Source organism: Dermacentor silvarum, chromosome 1, assembly GCF_013339745.2.
Source record: "Dermacentor silvarum isolate Dsil-2018 chromosome 1, BIME_Dsil_1.4, whole genome shotgun sequence".
Classification (NCBI taxonomy): Eukaryota; Metazoa; Arthropoda; class Arachnida; order Ixodida; family Ixodidae; genus Dermacentor; species Dermacentor silvarum.
The window spans coordinates 204,565,362-204,583,935 of NC_051154.1; the positions used below are offsets into that span (position 1 = coordinate 204,565,362).

The window sequence follows — 18,574 nt, forward strand, 5'->3', positions numbered from 1 at the left end:
TCGATGACCGCGGAAACTCGCTGTCAGAACACTGTAGTCAGTAAGCGCGGCCGCAGCAGCGAGCGAATTGAGCTTTGTGCCACCGCTTTCATCAACGCGAACTAAGCCGCAAAGTCACAGCGAAAAGCGGACTCTGTCCCCACTACAGATGGCTTTCAAGATACAACGCCTCGAGCGGGCGGGTGCAGCGTTGCTGAACAGGACAACGTCATCGACAAGCTGAAGGTTGTTGACATATTCGCCGTTGATCGTCGCTCCTAACTCTTCCCAGTCTAACAGCTTGAATATTTCTTCTAAGCATGTAGTTAATATCCTTAGAGAGATTGTGTCTGCTTGCCTGACCGCTTTCTCGATAAGTATTTAAGTATAAGTATTTCTTGCGGATGATTAAAAAAAAATGTCACAGTTTCGCCTTAAGGGCGAAGCAATGAATGCGATAGCAACACAGCAATGTCATACGAAGTAAGGTGAGCGGCTTTGGTAGCAATATGAATTGTAGTAAACATGAGCTGATTAAGTAAGCAGGTGTGCTGCGGCGTAAGTAGACCGACATGAAGAGAGACTCGATGACCACTAGGAGGCGCGTGTGAAACGGTGGTGTTGATGAGAAGCGCTTCCCGTGGGCAGCGCGTGCGAAGGGACACACCTGTAGCGCTGCACTGCCGACCCGGGTGGCATTGCATGTGTAGCGTGCGCTGGAAAATGTGGCCCGACTATTACTAACTGATTGAACAAGCGTGGTGTGAGCGCGCACAAACAAACATGAATAGATCACACTGAATGACTGCAGACAACGACTGTCAAAACGCTGGCAGCAAGCGCATATATACGCCGCAGCAGCGGGCGAAGGTACGTGCGGTCTATCGCTTCAACGGAAACTGAGCGGCCAATGCACGGAGCATACAGGTCAGAGCCGTGTGGAGATAAGAGACGGTGGAGTAATCAGACAGCGTATTCTTCGTGTTATCAGTTCTAGAGCCACGCTGTTTTTTTTTTTTTTTCGTGAGTGCGTGAGTGAGCGGTGAGGCGCCATGGGACACAGATGCGGACGAGCGACGAGCGGCCGGGACGCCTGCGCCCAGGTTTTGCTGGTGCTATAGTGTTACATTTAAAAAATAAGAAATAATCGCAGACTCTTTTTATAACCCTTTGCGTCCTCGTTTGGGGACTCGAAGTGGAGGCGCCCCCCCACGTGTTTCCAAATGACCTAAAACTCAGTGTGCACGTGTCCGCTCCTGATGGGACTCGGTCAGTTAACTTCATTGTCCTGCGTATTGCTGCAGTGATCACTTTGCTGGAGACACTACCATGTTAGACAATCGCGACGTGCTTCCAAGACCAACGTCAAGAGTATTTTTTTTCTCCGCGACACGAATACAACCGAAAAGCAAGTCCGTTTCGGGCCTTAGTTGATTCTTTTTATGCGCATTGTGGGTTTCAGATTGATAATGTTATACGCTAATTAATTTTTTTTACTGAAACTCGCACAAAACAGCACATCGCTCTCCGTGATAGCGCGCGTCCCCGCACGCTTCCGCTCGTACAAAGGCATACGGCGCGCGGCGAAGATCGGCCGTGCGGCCGCGGTTGGCTCGTGTGGATCTATGCCCCAGACATTTTCTATGGATTCAAGTCCTCACGGCGACGGCGACGACGACGGGCTGCGGTCGTGTTGAAAAAATAGCAGCCGTCGCTGAAGGGACCGTCCAGCGCATACGGAACGAGGTGTCGGCGACCGTGACGACGGCAGAAGGGCCCTCCGGCACAAGGGGACCAAGGCCATCTTTGCTGAGCTCCCCAAGTGGAACACCGTCCATATAAACACTTGTGTGTAATTAGGCTATCGCAAGAAATAACATGTTCCAGCGGCGCGTCTAAGTTGTGATTCCTCTTGCGTGAGAGCTGCAAACATCACTGAGACCCACTGCAGACATATTTGGCGCAAAAAGCCTGAGAAGTTGCGGATACGTGCGCTTTGGCTGAACGAAAGCATGTAAGTTCCCCATAAATGAAAGGATATTTGAGTTGTCAGCCCAATGCCGCAAACCCCATGGCATTGATGTGAAGTTCGTTAAGACCCTCAGTACAATCCATACGATATGCAATTACACCGCTGAATACGCACAAATGTCGTAGCTTCGTCCAAACGCACTGAATTAAGTGATCGAGCTGTGCGCCGCCGGGAGAGCACACAATAAAGCATAATTCGAGCGACGTAAATGCTGATCTTGCTGATGTGACGCGTTTTAGTGACCGCGCTTCGCTTCGTGCACGCTTCACATTGTTCACTTCGTGATGCAAGACCACTATGGCCGGCTTTTTCATGCCGTCATGTTGACCCGACTACTGGGCAGCAGGCGTGTAGCACAGTAAGACCGCCGCCAGCTGCAAGAAAGTTCTTGCGCTGAATTTACAGACGCCTCTAAAGGGTTTCTTAAGTGAGAGGAGGAAATGATAGAAAGAACATCGCACGAAGCGACTGAAAGACGTGAGTGACGTCATTTTGCCTAGGAGTGATGTTAGTCTGGGGTTTAGAATAAGCTATTCCAGACAGTCATAAAGGACGATGGCTGTCGTCTGCTGTCGTTTTTCTTTGTCGTCTGATCATCCCATGTCCTGTTGCCCTGTTACTGGATTTGCACATGCAAAAGAAAGCGTTATGCTTCACGCTCATTTACCAAAAACGAGAGCCAGAGAGAGAGAGAGAGAGAGAAACGAAGAAGGAAAGGTAGGGAGGTTAACCAAGGTCGAGCCCGGTTGGCTACCCTACACTTGGGGAGGGACGTTATGCTGTGCGCTCTTTTACCAAAGACGAGAGAGAGAAACGAAGAGGGAAAGGTAGGGAGGTTAACCAAGGACGAACCCGATTGGCTACCCTACACTTGGGAAGGGGGAAAGGGGGAGAATAGATAAGGAGAGAAAAGAAAAGTAATAGAGTCAGTAAAGTGTCTCCAGTGGTATGCGTCTATGCAGTTATATACAGGGTGTTTCAGTTAACTTGGGCCAAACTTTAAAAATATGCAAATGCTACGTAGCTGGACAGAACCAAGGTAAAGTTGTTTGCCATCGCTTGGAGATAATCAGATAATTTGTTTTGCATTTCGCCTAATTCGATAGTTAGTCTGAATTATATTAATCAACTTCTCAATTATTATAACTAGATCTAAAGTGTCAATGAGAAAATTGTAGATCACTATGAAAACTCCCGATACAGCTTTCTGGTTGTTAATACGTGCAACATAAAAGTGTTTTTCCGAGCGTGAAAGATGCCCGCGAATACACGCAAAGTGCCTCAAGCGGCCAGTCGCGTGGTAATTTTGCGTGTATTCGCGGGCTTCTTTCACGCTCAGAAAACACTTTTATGTTGCACGTACTGAGCAACAGAAAGCTCTATCGGGAGTTCCTCATGTTGATCTACAATTTTTGTCATTGACACTTTTAATGTAATTACAATAATTGAGAAGTTGAATAATTAATGAAGACTAATTATTTAATTAGGCGGAATACAAATATTGTCTGAGCATCTCCAAGCAACGGTAAACAACATTACTTTGGTTCTGTCGAGCCACGTAGCATTTGCATATTTTTAAAGTTTGGCCCAAGTTAACTGAAACACGCTGTATATAAATGTGTGCGTGCGTGCGTGCGTGCGTGCGCGCGCGCGTGTGTGTGGGGACTCACGCGACAATTATTCGCTTCGTTCTCAAGGTGTATTTTATTTCACAGCATCAATCTTGTTCGAGCAGTCCACATGATTTTCGTATCAATAGTGGTATGTGATTTTATTCGCCATTTCTTTTCTTTATATGCCATGGTATTGACGTCCCGCTTCATATCATAGACAGGATTGCCTCCTGTCGTAGGCACAAGTTCGCTCACACCGTAGGCCACCGGTTGAGCGAAACCGTGGGCACAGACACTACATCGCTTCGACTTAGTGCTGAATTGAAACTATGAGCTATATAATAGAAGGCTGAGGCTACCAGTACGGAAGACGACAGCGAATTGTGCAATTAAGAGCTGCAAGTTTTGATAATTAGAAACGTTTTCAATAATTTATGCTGCATTTCAAATGATAGCCTCAAAAACTATGCAAAAAATAATAATCCGCAGCTTTATGAGCACGAGAAAGCTCAAACTAGAAAAAAAGAGAAAAAAGAAAAACAAGAGAAATGCTCAAAACACACCAGTGACAAACTTGGCGGTTGTCAGGGGCGGACACTTCTATTTGCTAACACCCAATAGAGTTTCATAAGGAGTATGAAAGGTCAGGCTGTGGCACGCATACAGAAACACAGCCAATCAGACATTAAGCAGGCATTCGCAGCACAGCATTAACGTTACTGGCTTCCACAGCAGCGAATACCCAATAAAAATTATGCATTGAAACTGCTCAATGCACTGAAACTGCTCAATGCACTTTGAGATGACAAATCAGAGCGCGCCACAAAGACATAAGGTTCATCATCATCATCATCATCATCATCATCCTCATATAAGCACGCTCCATCCTCGGCTATCAGTTGTAGCCTCTGGCTAATCGGCAGCAACAGCCCGTTCCAACGCTTACCCGCGTCATATCGAGCGGCACGAATATACATTATTATGTTCATAAGACCGGTTCCCCCTATCGTATAAATGTCTTCTTACGTCGTCAACTGCGACGGCTGTTTATGTTTTGTGAATCGACTTACGCCTAATATTGGCGCAAAAGCTGAAGTTCGCACCTGTGTTGCCCTTACATACATGCCTTCTTTCGACTACAGCGCTCGTCTTCGCAGCGGCGGGCATTGCAAGCTTGCTGATCTGACGAACAGCTCTAGCTTTGTGAATACACTTTTTTTCTATTGATTTTTCTTACGCCAAAATTTGTTCGTAAGCTCGTTTAGGGGATTCCATGCACCTGAGATTTGCATGTATAGGTGCCCTTGTCGAGGAAAAACGCTGTTACGTAATAAAAAAAATATGTTTTGCCGAGTCTCTTCAGAACCTCGCTTTCTCTCATAAAAAGAAAAAGAAAAGAAAAAAGTATACGTAAAAGTTAACGACATGGGAACCACTTCGTTGGGTATTCTGAGCACGCTCTACAACTTTTAAAACGCGATATATGCCTTAAAATGACTAATTTATGTTTTGCGCAACTGAACATAACTAATTAGCCAACTAATTACATTAGAAAAATACCCTGAGTATCTAAAAACGACTGCGAACAATATGCCTTTGGAGGCATCCGTCTACGGTGTGCCTTTTTTTTAAAGTTTGGTTCTAGTTATGTGAAAAACGTGGCATGTAGTGAAGATGGGATACCTAAAACTGTTTCCTCGGTAACTGCATTTAGTGCAGGGGCGTAGATATTAAAACCAGTCAAGGTAGTATTGTTGCACGAGTACTCGTAAATTGGCAAACATGAACTTTTTAAGCTGGAGAGCGAAATGATCAACCCTAATGTGGGATTTTAAATCAATTGGCTAAGAAGGTCATAACCTCTTCTAGACTTGTAAAACGCTGACTCTGATAATTTCTGACAATTATGCTATATAGTTTACCCGTAAAAGCTAAACTCAGATGCCGAAGAGCACAGCCGCTTCGTTGACAGCAGACGCCCATGTGCGACATCACTTTCGTTTGACATTTGGGTGAGCATTATGTACGGTACGGATACCGCCACTTGCTAAAGGCACTGGCTTGCCAAGCAGTGCCTTTTTAATATTTAATAGCCTAAAATTTTGTAGGGGTCAGCTTGTTCTATCGTCGTCGTTTGCCTGTTTTATCTCCACTGCAGCACGAAGGCGTCTTCCGCTGATCTAATATTACCGCTGTCTTGCGTCAGCCAAGTTCATCTTATGCCTGCAGATTTACCAATCTCATCGCACTGCCTGACCATCTGGCGTCTTCGTCTCCGTTTCTCTTGCCTTTTCGCGCTTATCGCGCTTTGTCAGTGGTTGGAGCGACGGTCCGCTCGCGTTATCAACGGGATCAGCCGGCCGTGAGCGGTGGATGATAAGACTAGAGTTGAATAAGTCATAATGCCTCGCTACAAAATCGCGGCCCAATAGACCAGCAGTTATCTGGCCAACGCATTAGATAATCTACTCAACTTCATTTCTTTCTCTTAACGTCAACTAGAATGTCAGCGGCACCCGTTTATTTCTGAATCTATACTTCCGCCTTCTTGTCTCTTAACGTTAGTTGTCTGCATGGTAATCTTGAAATCTACCCTTACACGTTCCTGTTCCCATCTGCAATCATATGTTGCAAATCATCGGCAGTTGTACAGAAAATTACGACGCCATTTGCAAACTGCAGATTGATAAGATGGTCCGTTTGATCCTGGCTCCTAATCCTTGCAAATTTAACATATCGAACAGTTCTTGCAAGCTTCCAGTGAATGACAGTGGATGGACTCTGCCTCCTTGTCTGACATCAGCTCCTGACCGGTATATTTTCTTTTTTTTTTGCTTTTCTTGTATGATAGCTCATCCTGGACTAGGGACGCCACCCACCTCCGACGATTTTACCGTCTGCTCGTTTCTCTAATTAAAGTTTATTCCTCCTCCTTCTCCTTGTATGATAGCTATTGGATAGCTAAGTGTTCCTTAAGAAATTGATGTATGCTTCCTTACTTGTTGACTACACGATGGCTCCATGACTGCAAGCATGACGGCATGACTGACAGTGACGGCAATATAGAAAGCTTGGTTATATTCCGGAGACCTTTCAATTGCCTGATTGATAACCTGGGATTGATTTACACTAGAATATCGTTTACTAAAGCCGCCCCGTTCAATGAGTTGATTAATGTCAAGTGATGCCTCAACTTTATTTTAAGTTACCTTGATAAATATTTAATAAAAATTTACCTATACCACTTCTTTAACGGCACACTTCGTTTGTATTATTACTGTGTTGGCATTTTCCCAAGACCCCGGTATATTCAAAGCTACAAAGCATTCCATATAAAAGGTTGCAAGCTTTTTGAGTGCAATATCCCCGCCATTCTTCATGAGAACGACTGTGATTATTTCGTGGCGCTTTTTCCCTACACATATCTTGCAAGGCCGTCCAACTTTATCTCTAGTTATACACGGGACTTGCAGACAAGCAGTTTCAGCTCGGAAAACGGCTATGCCTGTAACATCACGCAAACGTCACGCTCAAACGCGTCAGCAACATCAATAAATTATTAAAATTCTCGTAATTCTCTCGGTCCAAACCACGGTGTAAGATATATACTCTTTAGGTGAGGACACTCGCCAGACTCAATCGACCAGATAAAGTAGCAAAGGCGCGCGCCGATCGGCCCGGTGACGGCAGCTGATACCTATCGGCAGTACGACGCAACTTCAACACAGAAAGCTTTTTATTGGTTTAATCTCCCGTTGTTATAGCAACCGGCGGTTCGCGGGAAATCCGAAACGATTGAGTGACGCACGAAAGTAGGTCACCGGGAAGAGAGGGCATGCGCGCGTTCCTTGTCGGCGCATGCTCTCGCCTGCGTTCTAACTGAAGTTGCGTCGTTCCGCCGATAGGTATCCGCTGCCGTCACCGCCCCGATAGACGCGCGCCCTTGCTACTTTATCTGGTCGATCGCGTCTAGCAAGCAAGCAAGCCGAGAAGTGTTCCCACCTAAAGAGTATATATGCCTACGCAAGTGATACTGCCGCAGTTCATTGCGAGTAAAATAATGTTGCGTTGTAACTTGAGTGCCCTAATTCACCAAATGGTTAAAGGTACCATCGGAAAATAAGAAATTCCTTCTTTCGAGATTAAAATAAACCTAAAAAATACCGTTAAATGAACAAAATATACCACGAGTGTAGTTTACGAGCGCCGTAAAGAGGAGCGTGCAGGAGAGCATTAGACAATTCCATGACCTCCGAGATTTGTGACGCGGCGCTGCCTCCATGCACGCGCCCACGACTTTCCGCGTCCCTGAGCGTGCACCCACAGTGTGCCTGCGTTCAAGCCGAAGTCTCTGGACGAAAAACCGTTGCCATCGCAATCTTTGTTGTATGTTGCATTGTAGGAGTGTACGTCTTCGAAGGTGTTGTTCCAGACTCACACATATGACGCGCCGGAGACCTTCAAATTTTCCCGTTTCAACGATAATCCAAGGCCACTTATTTGAATGAACTGTATCTTTTGCAGAGGCACAAAGTAACACCACTGCTCAGTAACTGCTCAATTACTGAGCAGTGGTGCGCAGTGGCATTCTAGAGCCACTAAATAAAAATCTTAAGCATTGTTTCGGTAAACATTCCCCCGGTCGGATTACGGGTTGGCAAGTAATAAGGTGTGCCCGCCATTTAAGCTACTAAGCGCAGTGACTGAGTCGCGGCGATCTCTGCTGAGCTGGTCAAAACATGTTTCTCTTTAACTGTCTAAACGGGCCTACGGAGCTGTTCAAGTGGTGCAGAGTTCGATATAGAAATCATTGGCTGCCTTTTTGCTATCATCGAAGTTACTAATGTAATTGACCGGTTATATCTTGTCGTTATGTTTTTTTCACGGTTTGTTTATGCTATCATTATGTCCCGCCATTTTTCAGTGCTTCCGCGTTTTTTCCAGTGCTATAGCATGAAATGTCACTTATTTTGCTCTTGTTTATCAATTTTGACAGTTCATCCCAATACACGTGATAGCGGGTATTGTGGATTTCATGATCTGTGGTTTCTTTATTACATAATTTGTTGCTTTGACCACTTTATCAAAACGGCCATGAGTAGCTTTCTCAGTTGTGCATTCTCTTACGAAATGATCAAGAATGTTATACCAGCCAGACCAAGACCGTACCTTTTGTCTGAGGTGTGCTCAGATGAATTAGTATTCGTAGAATCTTAGCCTATATGACGAGCCAGAAGTCTTTCATAGGTACTTTTGTGAAATGTATCTTGAAGTGAAGAACAAGCTGGTATAAGAATTTGTACCCATTTGTGCAAAACTTGTTTTTAGATAATGTAATGATATGATAGCTGCGGTGATGGCCAATGGCGGATGGTGTTAACAGAAAAGAAAGTTTCGTGAACACTGGCCCTATTGCTTGCATTATATTTGACGAGTAGCCTTCATCCGCGAGAACATTTCTACTCACCTCGAATGCTGTTGGAGAAATACCGATGAGAAAGGGCTGAGGACCGTAATAGGCAATAGTTACCTCTTCCTCGTATATCTTGGAAATGACATCTCCAAGGTAGTTGAAAAATTCTGTAAGAGGAAAAAAAGAACAGTAGGTGACTGTACCATACGTAATTGTTTGAAATGTGTGATGTTCCATATCACTTATTTTGTGAATTTCACGTATCTTGCGTCAACGTCGTAATAGTTTGGTGGCCCCAAATGCGACTCATTAAGCTTAGAAATGACTAAAAATATTGAATACCAAAATAAAAACGGTGACACGACAGTGTCAAGTAGTGCATCGAAGAGCTCATTTTAAACAAGCAGCTCAAGCATATATAAAGGGTGTTTCAGGTAACACTATCTTCTTTCTTCTTCTTTCTGGGGTTTTACGTGCCAAAACCAGTTCTGATTATGAGGCACGCCGTAGTGGAGGGCTCCGGATTAATTTTGACCACCTGGGGTTCTTTAACGTGCACTACAACGCAAGCACACGGGCGTTTTTGCATTTCGCCTCCATCGAAATGCGGCCGCCGGGGCCGGGATTCGATCCCGCGACCTCGTGCTCAGCAGCGCAATGCCTTAGCTGACTGAGCCACCCCGGCGGGTTGGCTAACACTATCAAAAATGTTTTTAAATTGCCTGTGGTAGATAGCACAATTCTACTCGATGAGCTGGTATACTTGTTGCGCAAGTGTAGCGCAAAAATGTGAAATTCGTAACTGACTAATTACCAAAAAAATTACGAATTAAGCATATCCACTTAAAAAGAATTGTGTGGATGTCACCATTTGCGAAATATGCCCGGTCAAACATGCGGTAAAAATGCACTGTCGTTCCACTTACTTTCTTAACAAAACGTCGTTTTATGCATTGAAACACAAAAGTAACTGAAACGCATTGTAGTTACTAAATGCATTTCTCCGCCTAATTCTGGAATTGATATCTCGAAACTGGTGTCATCCTGAAAATTCGTTCCAATTGTAGACATGTTTTTCTGCGAACTCCACGGCTAGAATTTATAGATTGCAATCAGTGCCCCGAGGTAATTAGTTAGTAACTTAATAAGTGAATTTTTCTTAATTAATATATTATGCATTTCAAATTTTTGTGCAAGTAATGTCCGCCTCTTCGAGTACACCATCTCATGGACTAGGATGGTGCTATCTGCCACAGGCAATTGTAATAAATTTTTGAAAGTGTTCGCTGAAACACCCGTTATACATTGTATCTTACAAAACCACTGTACCTCCTTCAACACTCCAACGCTCTCCGTAGCACGTCGCAATCACACGATTTGACTACTTGTTCATCTCTTGAACACCACACCCTTTTGACCACAAATTCTCACTCGACGCACCCCTTGGGCAAGCAAGCCTCCACGACGCGCAAGTTGCTTAGTCTTCCTTCATTGCACTCACTACAATAGTGGTGGCATATTCTTTAAGACACAAGCTACTCTCACTTAAACATGCGCCACGATATTCCCCGCCCTTATCCAGTGTGGAGATGCACGTTTCTACTCCGACAGTGGTTAAAATGCGAAATTGAGTTCGCTGTTCCCACCCTTCCTACTACGCCATTGTCGTCAAGCCACCAACTCATTCTCAGATTCACCATCACCACACTGTTATACGGATAATCATATGACAAAAAAAAAAAGAAAGATAACTTCGCTCGCCACCACCACTGGAGGTCGCACTCATGCCCCAACGGCAATGTGCGGTTGGAGGACAGAATGGAGGAACAACGTGATCAGACAGCTTTGCCCCCCTTTCATTCATGCAAAACAAAACTGAGAATATTATACTACATGGCTACAGACTCACTAAAAACTCGGATAAGCACACTCATGCGTCCAACGAGTACATCGATTCCGGCTGAAGTTACTGGTCAGCATACACACTTCTTATACACTGATGTTTGACAATTTGTGCGTGCGTTTGTGATCAACGCAGACACTGCGAGTGATGCCACCTGTAATTGTATTTGCGGACGCCAGTGCAGGCAATACTGTAGTGTATTGCCTGCACTGGCGTCCAACGAGTACATCGATTCCGGCTGAAGTTACTGGTCAGCATACACACTTCTTATACACCGATGTTTGACAATTTGTGCGTGTGTTTGTGATCCACGCAGACACTGCGAGTGAAATACTGTAGTGTACGAAAGCAAAGTTAGGAAGTTGTTCTTGAGATGAAGATATATAATTTCCTGCGGTGCTGTGGCCACTTCTGCTCCCTGCGCTCTTCGCCAGTCCATTCGCGGGTCTGGAATGTTCCACTGCTTAGGGGGCCGATCACGGCACGCTCAGCTTGCACTACGAAACCCCGTTCTATGCTCATCATATCAACATAGATAGCTTTAGAATAGGAAGCGTTTGCTCGAGACGCAATGAAAGTTAAGCTTTTGCGTCGGCGACGCTTTTTGCCGGAAATAGCGCTCTGACCCAAGCTATACGCAAATTTTTTGCGTCAACGAACATGGCGGCATCTATCGAAGCGACAGCTCTCACCTTGTTCCACATTGGACCCGACTCCACGTTAAACTGCAGCCATCAAAAACACTGAATGATACCGTAGACTTTCACTTTCACTCATTTCACGTAAAAAACGAAAACGAAAACAAAAAAAAAAGAAAGAAAACAAGGGTGCAGCGGGAAATCAAAGTTATTTCTTAGATCGGCAGCCGAACTTGTAGGACACCAGGCCTAACACAAACGCATCTCGTTGCAAGGCAGGGACCCGTCTCGTTGCTAGTTCCGCCAAACGATTGAATTCAGAGCTTAACACAAGGCAATTTATATTATACACTGTTCTCATATTTGTTGACAATGATGAAACACGTATCGAAAGAACAATTATTTTGCTGTGCGTCTTTTTGTTGAAGCTTCCTTATTCGCTCGTCGAAGCGCTGCAAGCGCACGACGCAAAGAGCGATTGCTAAACCCTCTACGAAAACTCGTTCCTCTCGAGTGACGCGTAGGCTGTCGGATCCCCTTACTCTTGTAGCTCATTTTTGTTTGAATGTGTTACGGCCAATCTCCCTCGTGGAATATGGGCCCCTGCTTGAGACCAAAACCTCACAATAAGGGTGTGTTGCTGTGAGAGCCCGCTATTGCTGCTGCCGCAGTAAATTACTTCAGAGCCGGATGAATTACTGACGTCTCATTATTATTATTACATCTGTTGATTTTTAATAACCATTTTGTTGAAAAGAGACGTTGGAAATGGAAAGGCAGTGAGGTTAATCAGGCTGAGTTTCGCTGGCTGCCACGCACTGGGGAAGAAGAAGAGGAGGAAAGGAAGAGAAGGAAGGAAGCAATGTTCACGGCCCGCGTTCTGAGCCGCGTTCGTGCTGCGTGTTCAGCTCTGGGGGTTGCGGCCAAGGATTGAGTATTTACTTACTCTTTTTTGTTTGTTAACTGTTTTAGTAGATTATTCGTTGTTTAATTAGTGCTTTTTTTACTAATCAGACCAGACAGATGCCATTTTCGTCACCAGGGCCAGGGGCTTTCCTCTGGTCCGCCTCTATTCCCTCGCAGGATTTACTTGTGGATTTGTTTCTGCGCAACGGCGTCAGATCAGTTCCCGTGGCTATCGTCCCAACCAATGATGGCATCATACGGATGAAGAACCCGAAAGCGATTCAGGCGGAACTGCGATCGGCCACAGCCCATTTCCTGAATATTACAGAGGTCCGCCGGCAGAGGAGTTCGGCAGAGGAGGTATTCTATGCTTTTCTCCAGACCAGCCCTGTGTACAAGACCTTCTTAAGTGTTCCACGTTTGCTTCAAATCCGGTAAGGGCATTGATCCCACCTCACTTGGCGTGTGTGAAAGGGCTTGTGCGTGGCGTTGATGTCAACATGACACCAACAGAAATATTAGAGTTGTTTTCATCAGCAGGTGCTATTTCAATTTATCGGTGTGGACGCGTGGTAGACAAAAACAAAATTCCTACTGAATCGGTCATTGTAACATTTGCAGGGACAGACAGACCATCAGAAATCAAGGCATGGCCCCTAATCTTTCGAGTTGAACCTTTATCCCCTCGTCCTATCCAATGTGTAAAGTGCTGGCGCTACGGACACACCATGAAACGATGTAGGTCTGCTCCTAGATGCCGAGTTTGTGGTCAGGAACACAATCCCAGCGAATGCACCAGCAAAGAAGAAAAGTGCTGCCTCTGCAATGAAGGCCACTCTGCTGATAATTTGAATTGCTCGGCAAGGGCACGAGAACTACAGATTCTAGAAATCGTTGAGCGAAGACTTTGTTCTCGTCAAGAAGCCATAGCCGAAATGCAGGCTAGAACACAGGGATACGCAGCTGTCACAGCCCGTCATACAATGTCCACGGAAGCGTCTCTTTCAATTTCAATTGCCGATGCTGTCGAAAGGGCAATGGAGAAGGCCATGGAGTGCCTAGCTGGAAACCTTTGTGAGTCCTTGTCACAAATCTTAACTAACCAGATGGCTCAGATATTCGGCACAACAGCACCTATCAGTATAACTTCGCAAACGACTGAGCGTCCACGACCATCAAATGAAGAGGTAGCTCCTAAACCCACGTCCCAAGATGATCAAATTGCTGGTCCATCTGTTGATGCAAACAAAAATCACAGTGAAAGCATCAATGAGGAGGCACAAAGCTCAGAGGAAATGGACATGGACCCCCGATCGCTAAAACGTTCTAGATCCCCTTTGTCGAAAACAGCCACTACACTAATTCACTCTAAGACCAAAAAATACCTGAAAGACAACCTTACAAAGAACGATTTCTTAAAAGACAGCATTTTAGGCAAGGCAGTTACTGAGTGAATCCTTTTGCAACCATAGGATTCCTCAAAATTATTCATTGGAATTGCCGATCCATTCACTCTTCCCTAACAGATTTATTGTATTTGGCATCGAAATTCTCCCCAGATATTATTGCACTTCAAGAAACATCTCATTCAACATATCAATCTTTTCATATAAATAACTTCCGATCTTTTCGATTGGACCGTCCATCGAAAGGCGGAGGCTTAGCATTCTTCATTAGTAATAGAGTTAGTCTGAAGGTGAAGATTTCATATAAAGATATGTCCTCTGAAAGTGAAATTTTTGCCTTAGATGTAACCTTACCGCACTGCCTACCATTCTCTTTAGTAAATGTGTACTTTCCTGCGGGTGTGCAGGACACTCTATATTTGGATTCCGCGTTGACATGATGGTGCAAGGACAAAATCCTTGTGGGAGACTTCAACTCCCATCACACGTGTTGGGGTTTTCGAACCGATCCATGTGGCAAACGCTCGTGGAATTGGTCAACAGATAATCATATGACTTGTCTCAACACTAGAACTCCTACATTTGTTTGCAATCGGTCGCGCTCAGCCTTAGATTTAAGTTTCATAAGTTCATCTCTCACTAGTTAATCTTGGGTAGCCGTGGACTGTGCAACCAACAGTGATCACTGTCCAATAACATTCGAAGTTGCTTGCCCGTTAATACCATCGTGCTCTCAGATCCGAGTATTCGTAAACTACAATAAATTTAAAAATGATTTAAAAGCACATTTGGCCCACCATTCTGAAGAGCGCGAAGAAACCAAACCTATGAAAATTTGTGCTGTAATCAAACGATCATACAACGAAGCTGAATTTATTATTGAGTCTGCCAAGGGAGCCTCTCATAGTCCTTGGTGGAATCCAGATTGTACACCAGACTACAGACGAAGAAAAGCAGCTTGGAAGCAACTACTTTACAACCAGTCCCCCCAAAATTGGGCTGATTACAAATTTTACGCCGCTATATTTAAACGCACAGTCACTCAAGCTAAAGAAGATTATCATAGGAAACACTTTTGATTTCCTTTCAAATCCCAAAAACGAAAAAGCGCTGTTTAGATATATGCGAAATCGCAAAATTCTGCCACCACCAATAAATATTGATTATGTAACTCTATCATCTGATGAAATGACAAAATCCCTAGAACAGATTGCGAAAGGCCTTGAGCGTAGATTCATGTCGTCTATGTCACATAACTCGCAAAAACCAGCCCTAACATCAGACTTTAATGAAGTTACTTTGCCTGAATTAGCTCAAGTAATTCGAAACTTACCCGTGTCAGCTCCAGGTCCTGACGGAATTACAGTGCATATGATAAAAATTTTGTTCGAACTATCTCTTGTGACCTCCTAAGCATTATAAACTATTCTCTAAAAAACGCCTGGATACCATACGATTGGAAACTATAGCCAAAGTAATCCCGATACCTAAAAAGCAAGGATTGGTTACACCATAGAAAATATCAGACCTATCTCTCTTACTTCTAATATGGTCAAACTCATAGAGAGGGTTCTACATTACAGAATTACTGTCTGGATGTCGGATAATTTAATATTAAATCCAAATCAAATAGGCTTCAGAGCTGACTGCTCTATATGGTCGGCCCATGCTGATTTAGAGAGCCGCATACAACTAGCTAGAAAAAGAAGAAAATATGCCGCTTTAGTGACATTAGACAGCTAAAGCATATGACTCCGTGGAACATACAGTTTTACTGTATGTACTACGGAATCATAATGTCCCAAAATATATTATTGCGTGGTTAGCAGAATATTTGAGATCAAGAGAATTTTATTGCTTTAAGTATGGCTGCTCTTCGTCTAAATTCAAACAGACTCGTGGTGTCCCCCAAGGAGCAGTCCTATCTCCAATATTATTTAACATATTAACGAGCTCTATTCCAGCCAGTCAGGACGTGCAAGTTTACGTTTATGCAAACGATATTGCAATCTTCGCGGCCGACAACGACATATACTCTTTATACCAAAAATTGCAGAGATACTTGAGCATGCTCGAGGTATGGCTTCAATCAATTTGCATGTCATTAAACGTAAGTAAAAGCGCAATACTGGTGTTCCCACTTATGGATCCGGTTTCAATCTCTATATTTTACAATCAAGAAAACATTCCGCAGGTTGAGTCTCTAAAATATTTAGGTATCATTTATGACGGAAAACTCAACGAGTCCACATATAGAAAACGTGGCATCTAAGGCTCAGCGTGCTTTAGGTTTACTACGCAGACTGAGCAACCAAAAATATGGGCTACGTAGGCAAGCCCTCATAATAATATACAAAATGTACATGCGTCCAATATTGGAATTCGGCTGTGTATGGTTCTCGGGAAGCTCTCCTTATAAAACTAAGCCCCTGGTTCTATTGGAGCGTGAAGCCCTGCGCCTGTGCCTGGGACTCCCTAGGTTTGTAGCAAACAATGTTCTTTATCAGGAAGCGCGCCTACCAACATTGCCCTGCAGATTCCGCATCTTAACAATACAAATATTTCTCAAGTTTTACAGTTCTCCAGTTAGACGAGCTGCATATGTATTTATAAACGATCCAAACTCTTTCTTTCTTGCTCATTGGCCACGTTTTCACACCCCACAGATTATTTTTGTACAAAAGCAATTGGACAGTTTAAATGTAAAAATTCGAGACGTTATTTCTTCATATGATTCAAATCAGAATTTACAGATTGAATTCGATGAAATTTTCCCACAGAACCCTAAGTTTCACTCAGTCTGGTTATTAAATAATATGTTGCAAGATTACCTTGCACACGTACACACAATTAACATAATAGCCACTGACGCTTCCGTGAACGACGAAAAGGCGGGCGTAGGCATTTTCTCGCTTTCGCTTGGCTGGTCATTCTCCTTGAGACTGCCAGATTTTACTCCCGTATTTGAAGCTGAGCTTTTAGCAATGATTCTAGCTTTGCGGAAACTCCCTTTAAATGAATCCAGCGCGGTTATTATAACAGATTCTCTTTCTGTCTGTACTGCGCTTACAGCTTCAACAAATTCACCGGCTCTAAATACGTTTCCAACATTAGTTCCTCCCAAGCTGAATCTTATAAAATTATTATGGGTACCAGGGCACTGCGGATTAGATTTCAATGAAATGCCCGATTCATTAGCGCGAGCATCCCTGAATGGACCGATACTATCGGTCCTTCCAGTGCTGGCACAAATAACAGCGATCAGATATCGGAAATATACAATTCGTAGAGATATCATGGAAACAATAACATCACGGACTGAATTTCAGCACCTAAAATTTCCGTGGAAAATTCACTGGTGTCCATCAAGACAATCGGAAGTCATCCTTACAAAATTACGTTGCCGTGTCCCACCATTAAACCTATATTTACACAGGGCTGCTCTGGCGATATCGCCACTGTGTCAATTCTGCCTAGAAATAGAAACCGCAGAACACTATTTCTTAATATGTCGTCGGTATAAATTAAAAAGAAAAAGACTTCTTGAAATACCGCTTGCTAAATTAGGGGTAAATTTAACATCAGAAACAGTACTCACTTTCGGTGCCTCGATATTTGGCTTTAGTCACAGGGACGTATTTGATGCCGTTTGTGGTTTCATTCAATCAACAAAACGAATAAAATTTTAAATCCCTACTTTTACAATTCTCTCAGAGATATTTCAGTTTTAATTCATGACATTATTATTATAAATTATGCAGTTCAGGAAAATTAATCTGTCTGTTCCGATTACTAAATTGCACATTAACTGTAGTTTCAGAATCCATATCTAGAAGTTCAGGTGCCAAATTCTTGGCCAATCCCCCGAAGTGGGTACGAGCCATGTTCTGAGGACATCATCATCATCATCATCATCATCATCATCATCATCATGGCCCGCACGCACACGCATGCAGAGGGGTTCATCATTCAGTCAATCACAAGCGGTGACTCAGTGAAGGTGAACGCGAACCGAAACCTGAGGCCGAGGTTTGGGTTGCGTTCATGCGTCTTGGTGACACACCGCAAGAGCCTCTTGGTTTATTTAAATGAAATTGGAGGAAATTATTGGCAATTAGTGTGTCTGGCCTTTTCACAGCAACGGAGTCTTTAGTGAATAAAGAAGGACACGAGATGAAATCGTCCAGTTACAACAAAGAGGCATTTCTCTAGAATACACGATAAGCTCCTTTATGTATAGAAAGATAGATAAGCAAAAATTGCGGAGACCTCCACTGCGGTGGTTTAAATTCTGCGGTCTTAGACGATTTAAAAGACGGTGAAAAGAAGTAGCCAGGCGTCACCTGCATGGCAGTCCGGTCAGCGTGGCGTATCCAAGCAGCTACAGCTTGTTAAAGCTTCATCCCAGCTTACGCTTTTTGAGTACCATGCGTATGAGTGCCTGAATTCATTCGGACATGCCACTGCGTCAACTCGCCAACCTTTTCCGATCTGCGCGCGCGTCTGTGGTGCGCCACCCAGACGAGAGACCACGCCGCTCTAGTATTATTTTAGCAAGTATATAAACACTCCAAGCGCATTTATACCGTAGCCGTTGCTGTGATGTCCCGTATGAAGTCCAAATACGACATCATCATCCCCGCGCGCTGTACGTAGTGAAAGCTTGCGAGGGTCAGCCGACGAT

The 18,574-nt window shown here is 44.0% G+C and overlaps 1 protein-coding gene across 1 annotated transcript in view; it reads right to left on the reverse strand.

Moving 5' to 3' along the window:
* The window catches only part of LOC119436670 (cytochrome P450 4V2), a 48,651-nt gene that overhangs the window by 20,745 nt on the left and 9,332 nt on the right, over positions 1-18,574 (reverse strand). The window contains exon 2 of the mRNA XM_037703628.2: positions 9,092-9,204. Within this exon, the coding sequence (XP_037559556.1) occupies positions 9,092-9,204 (113 nt within the window). The remainder of the gene's footprint in view (positions 1-9,091; positions 9,205-18,574) is intronic.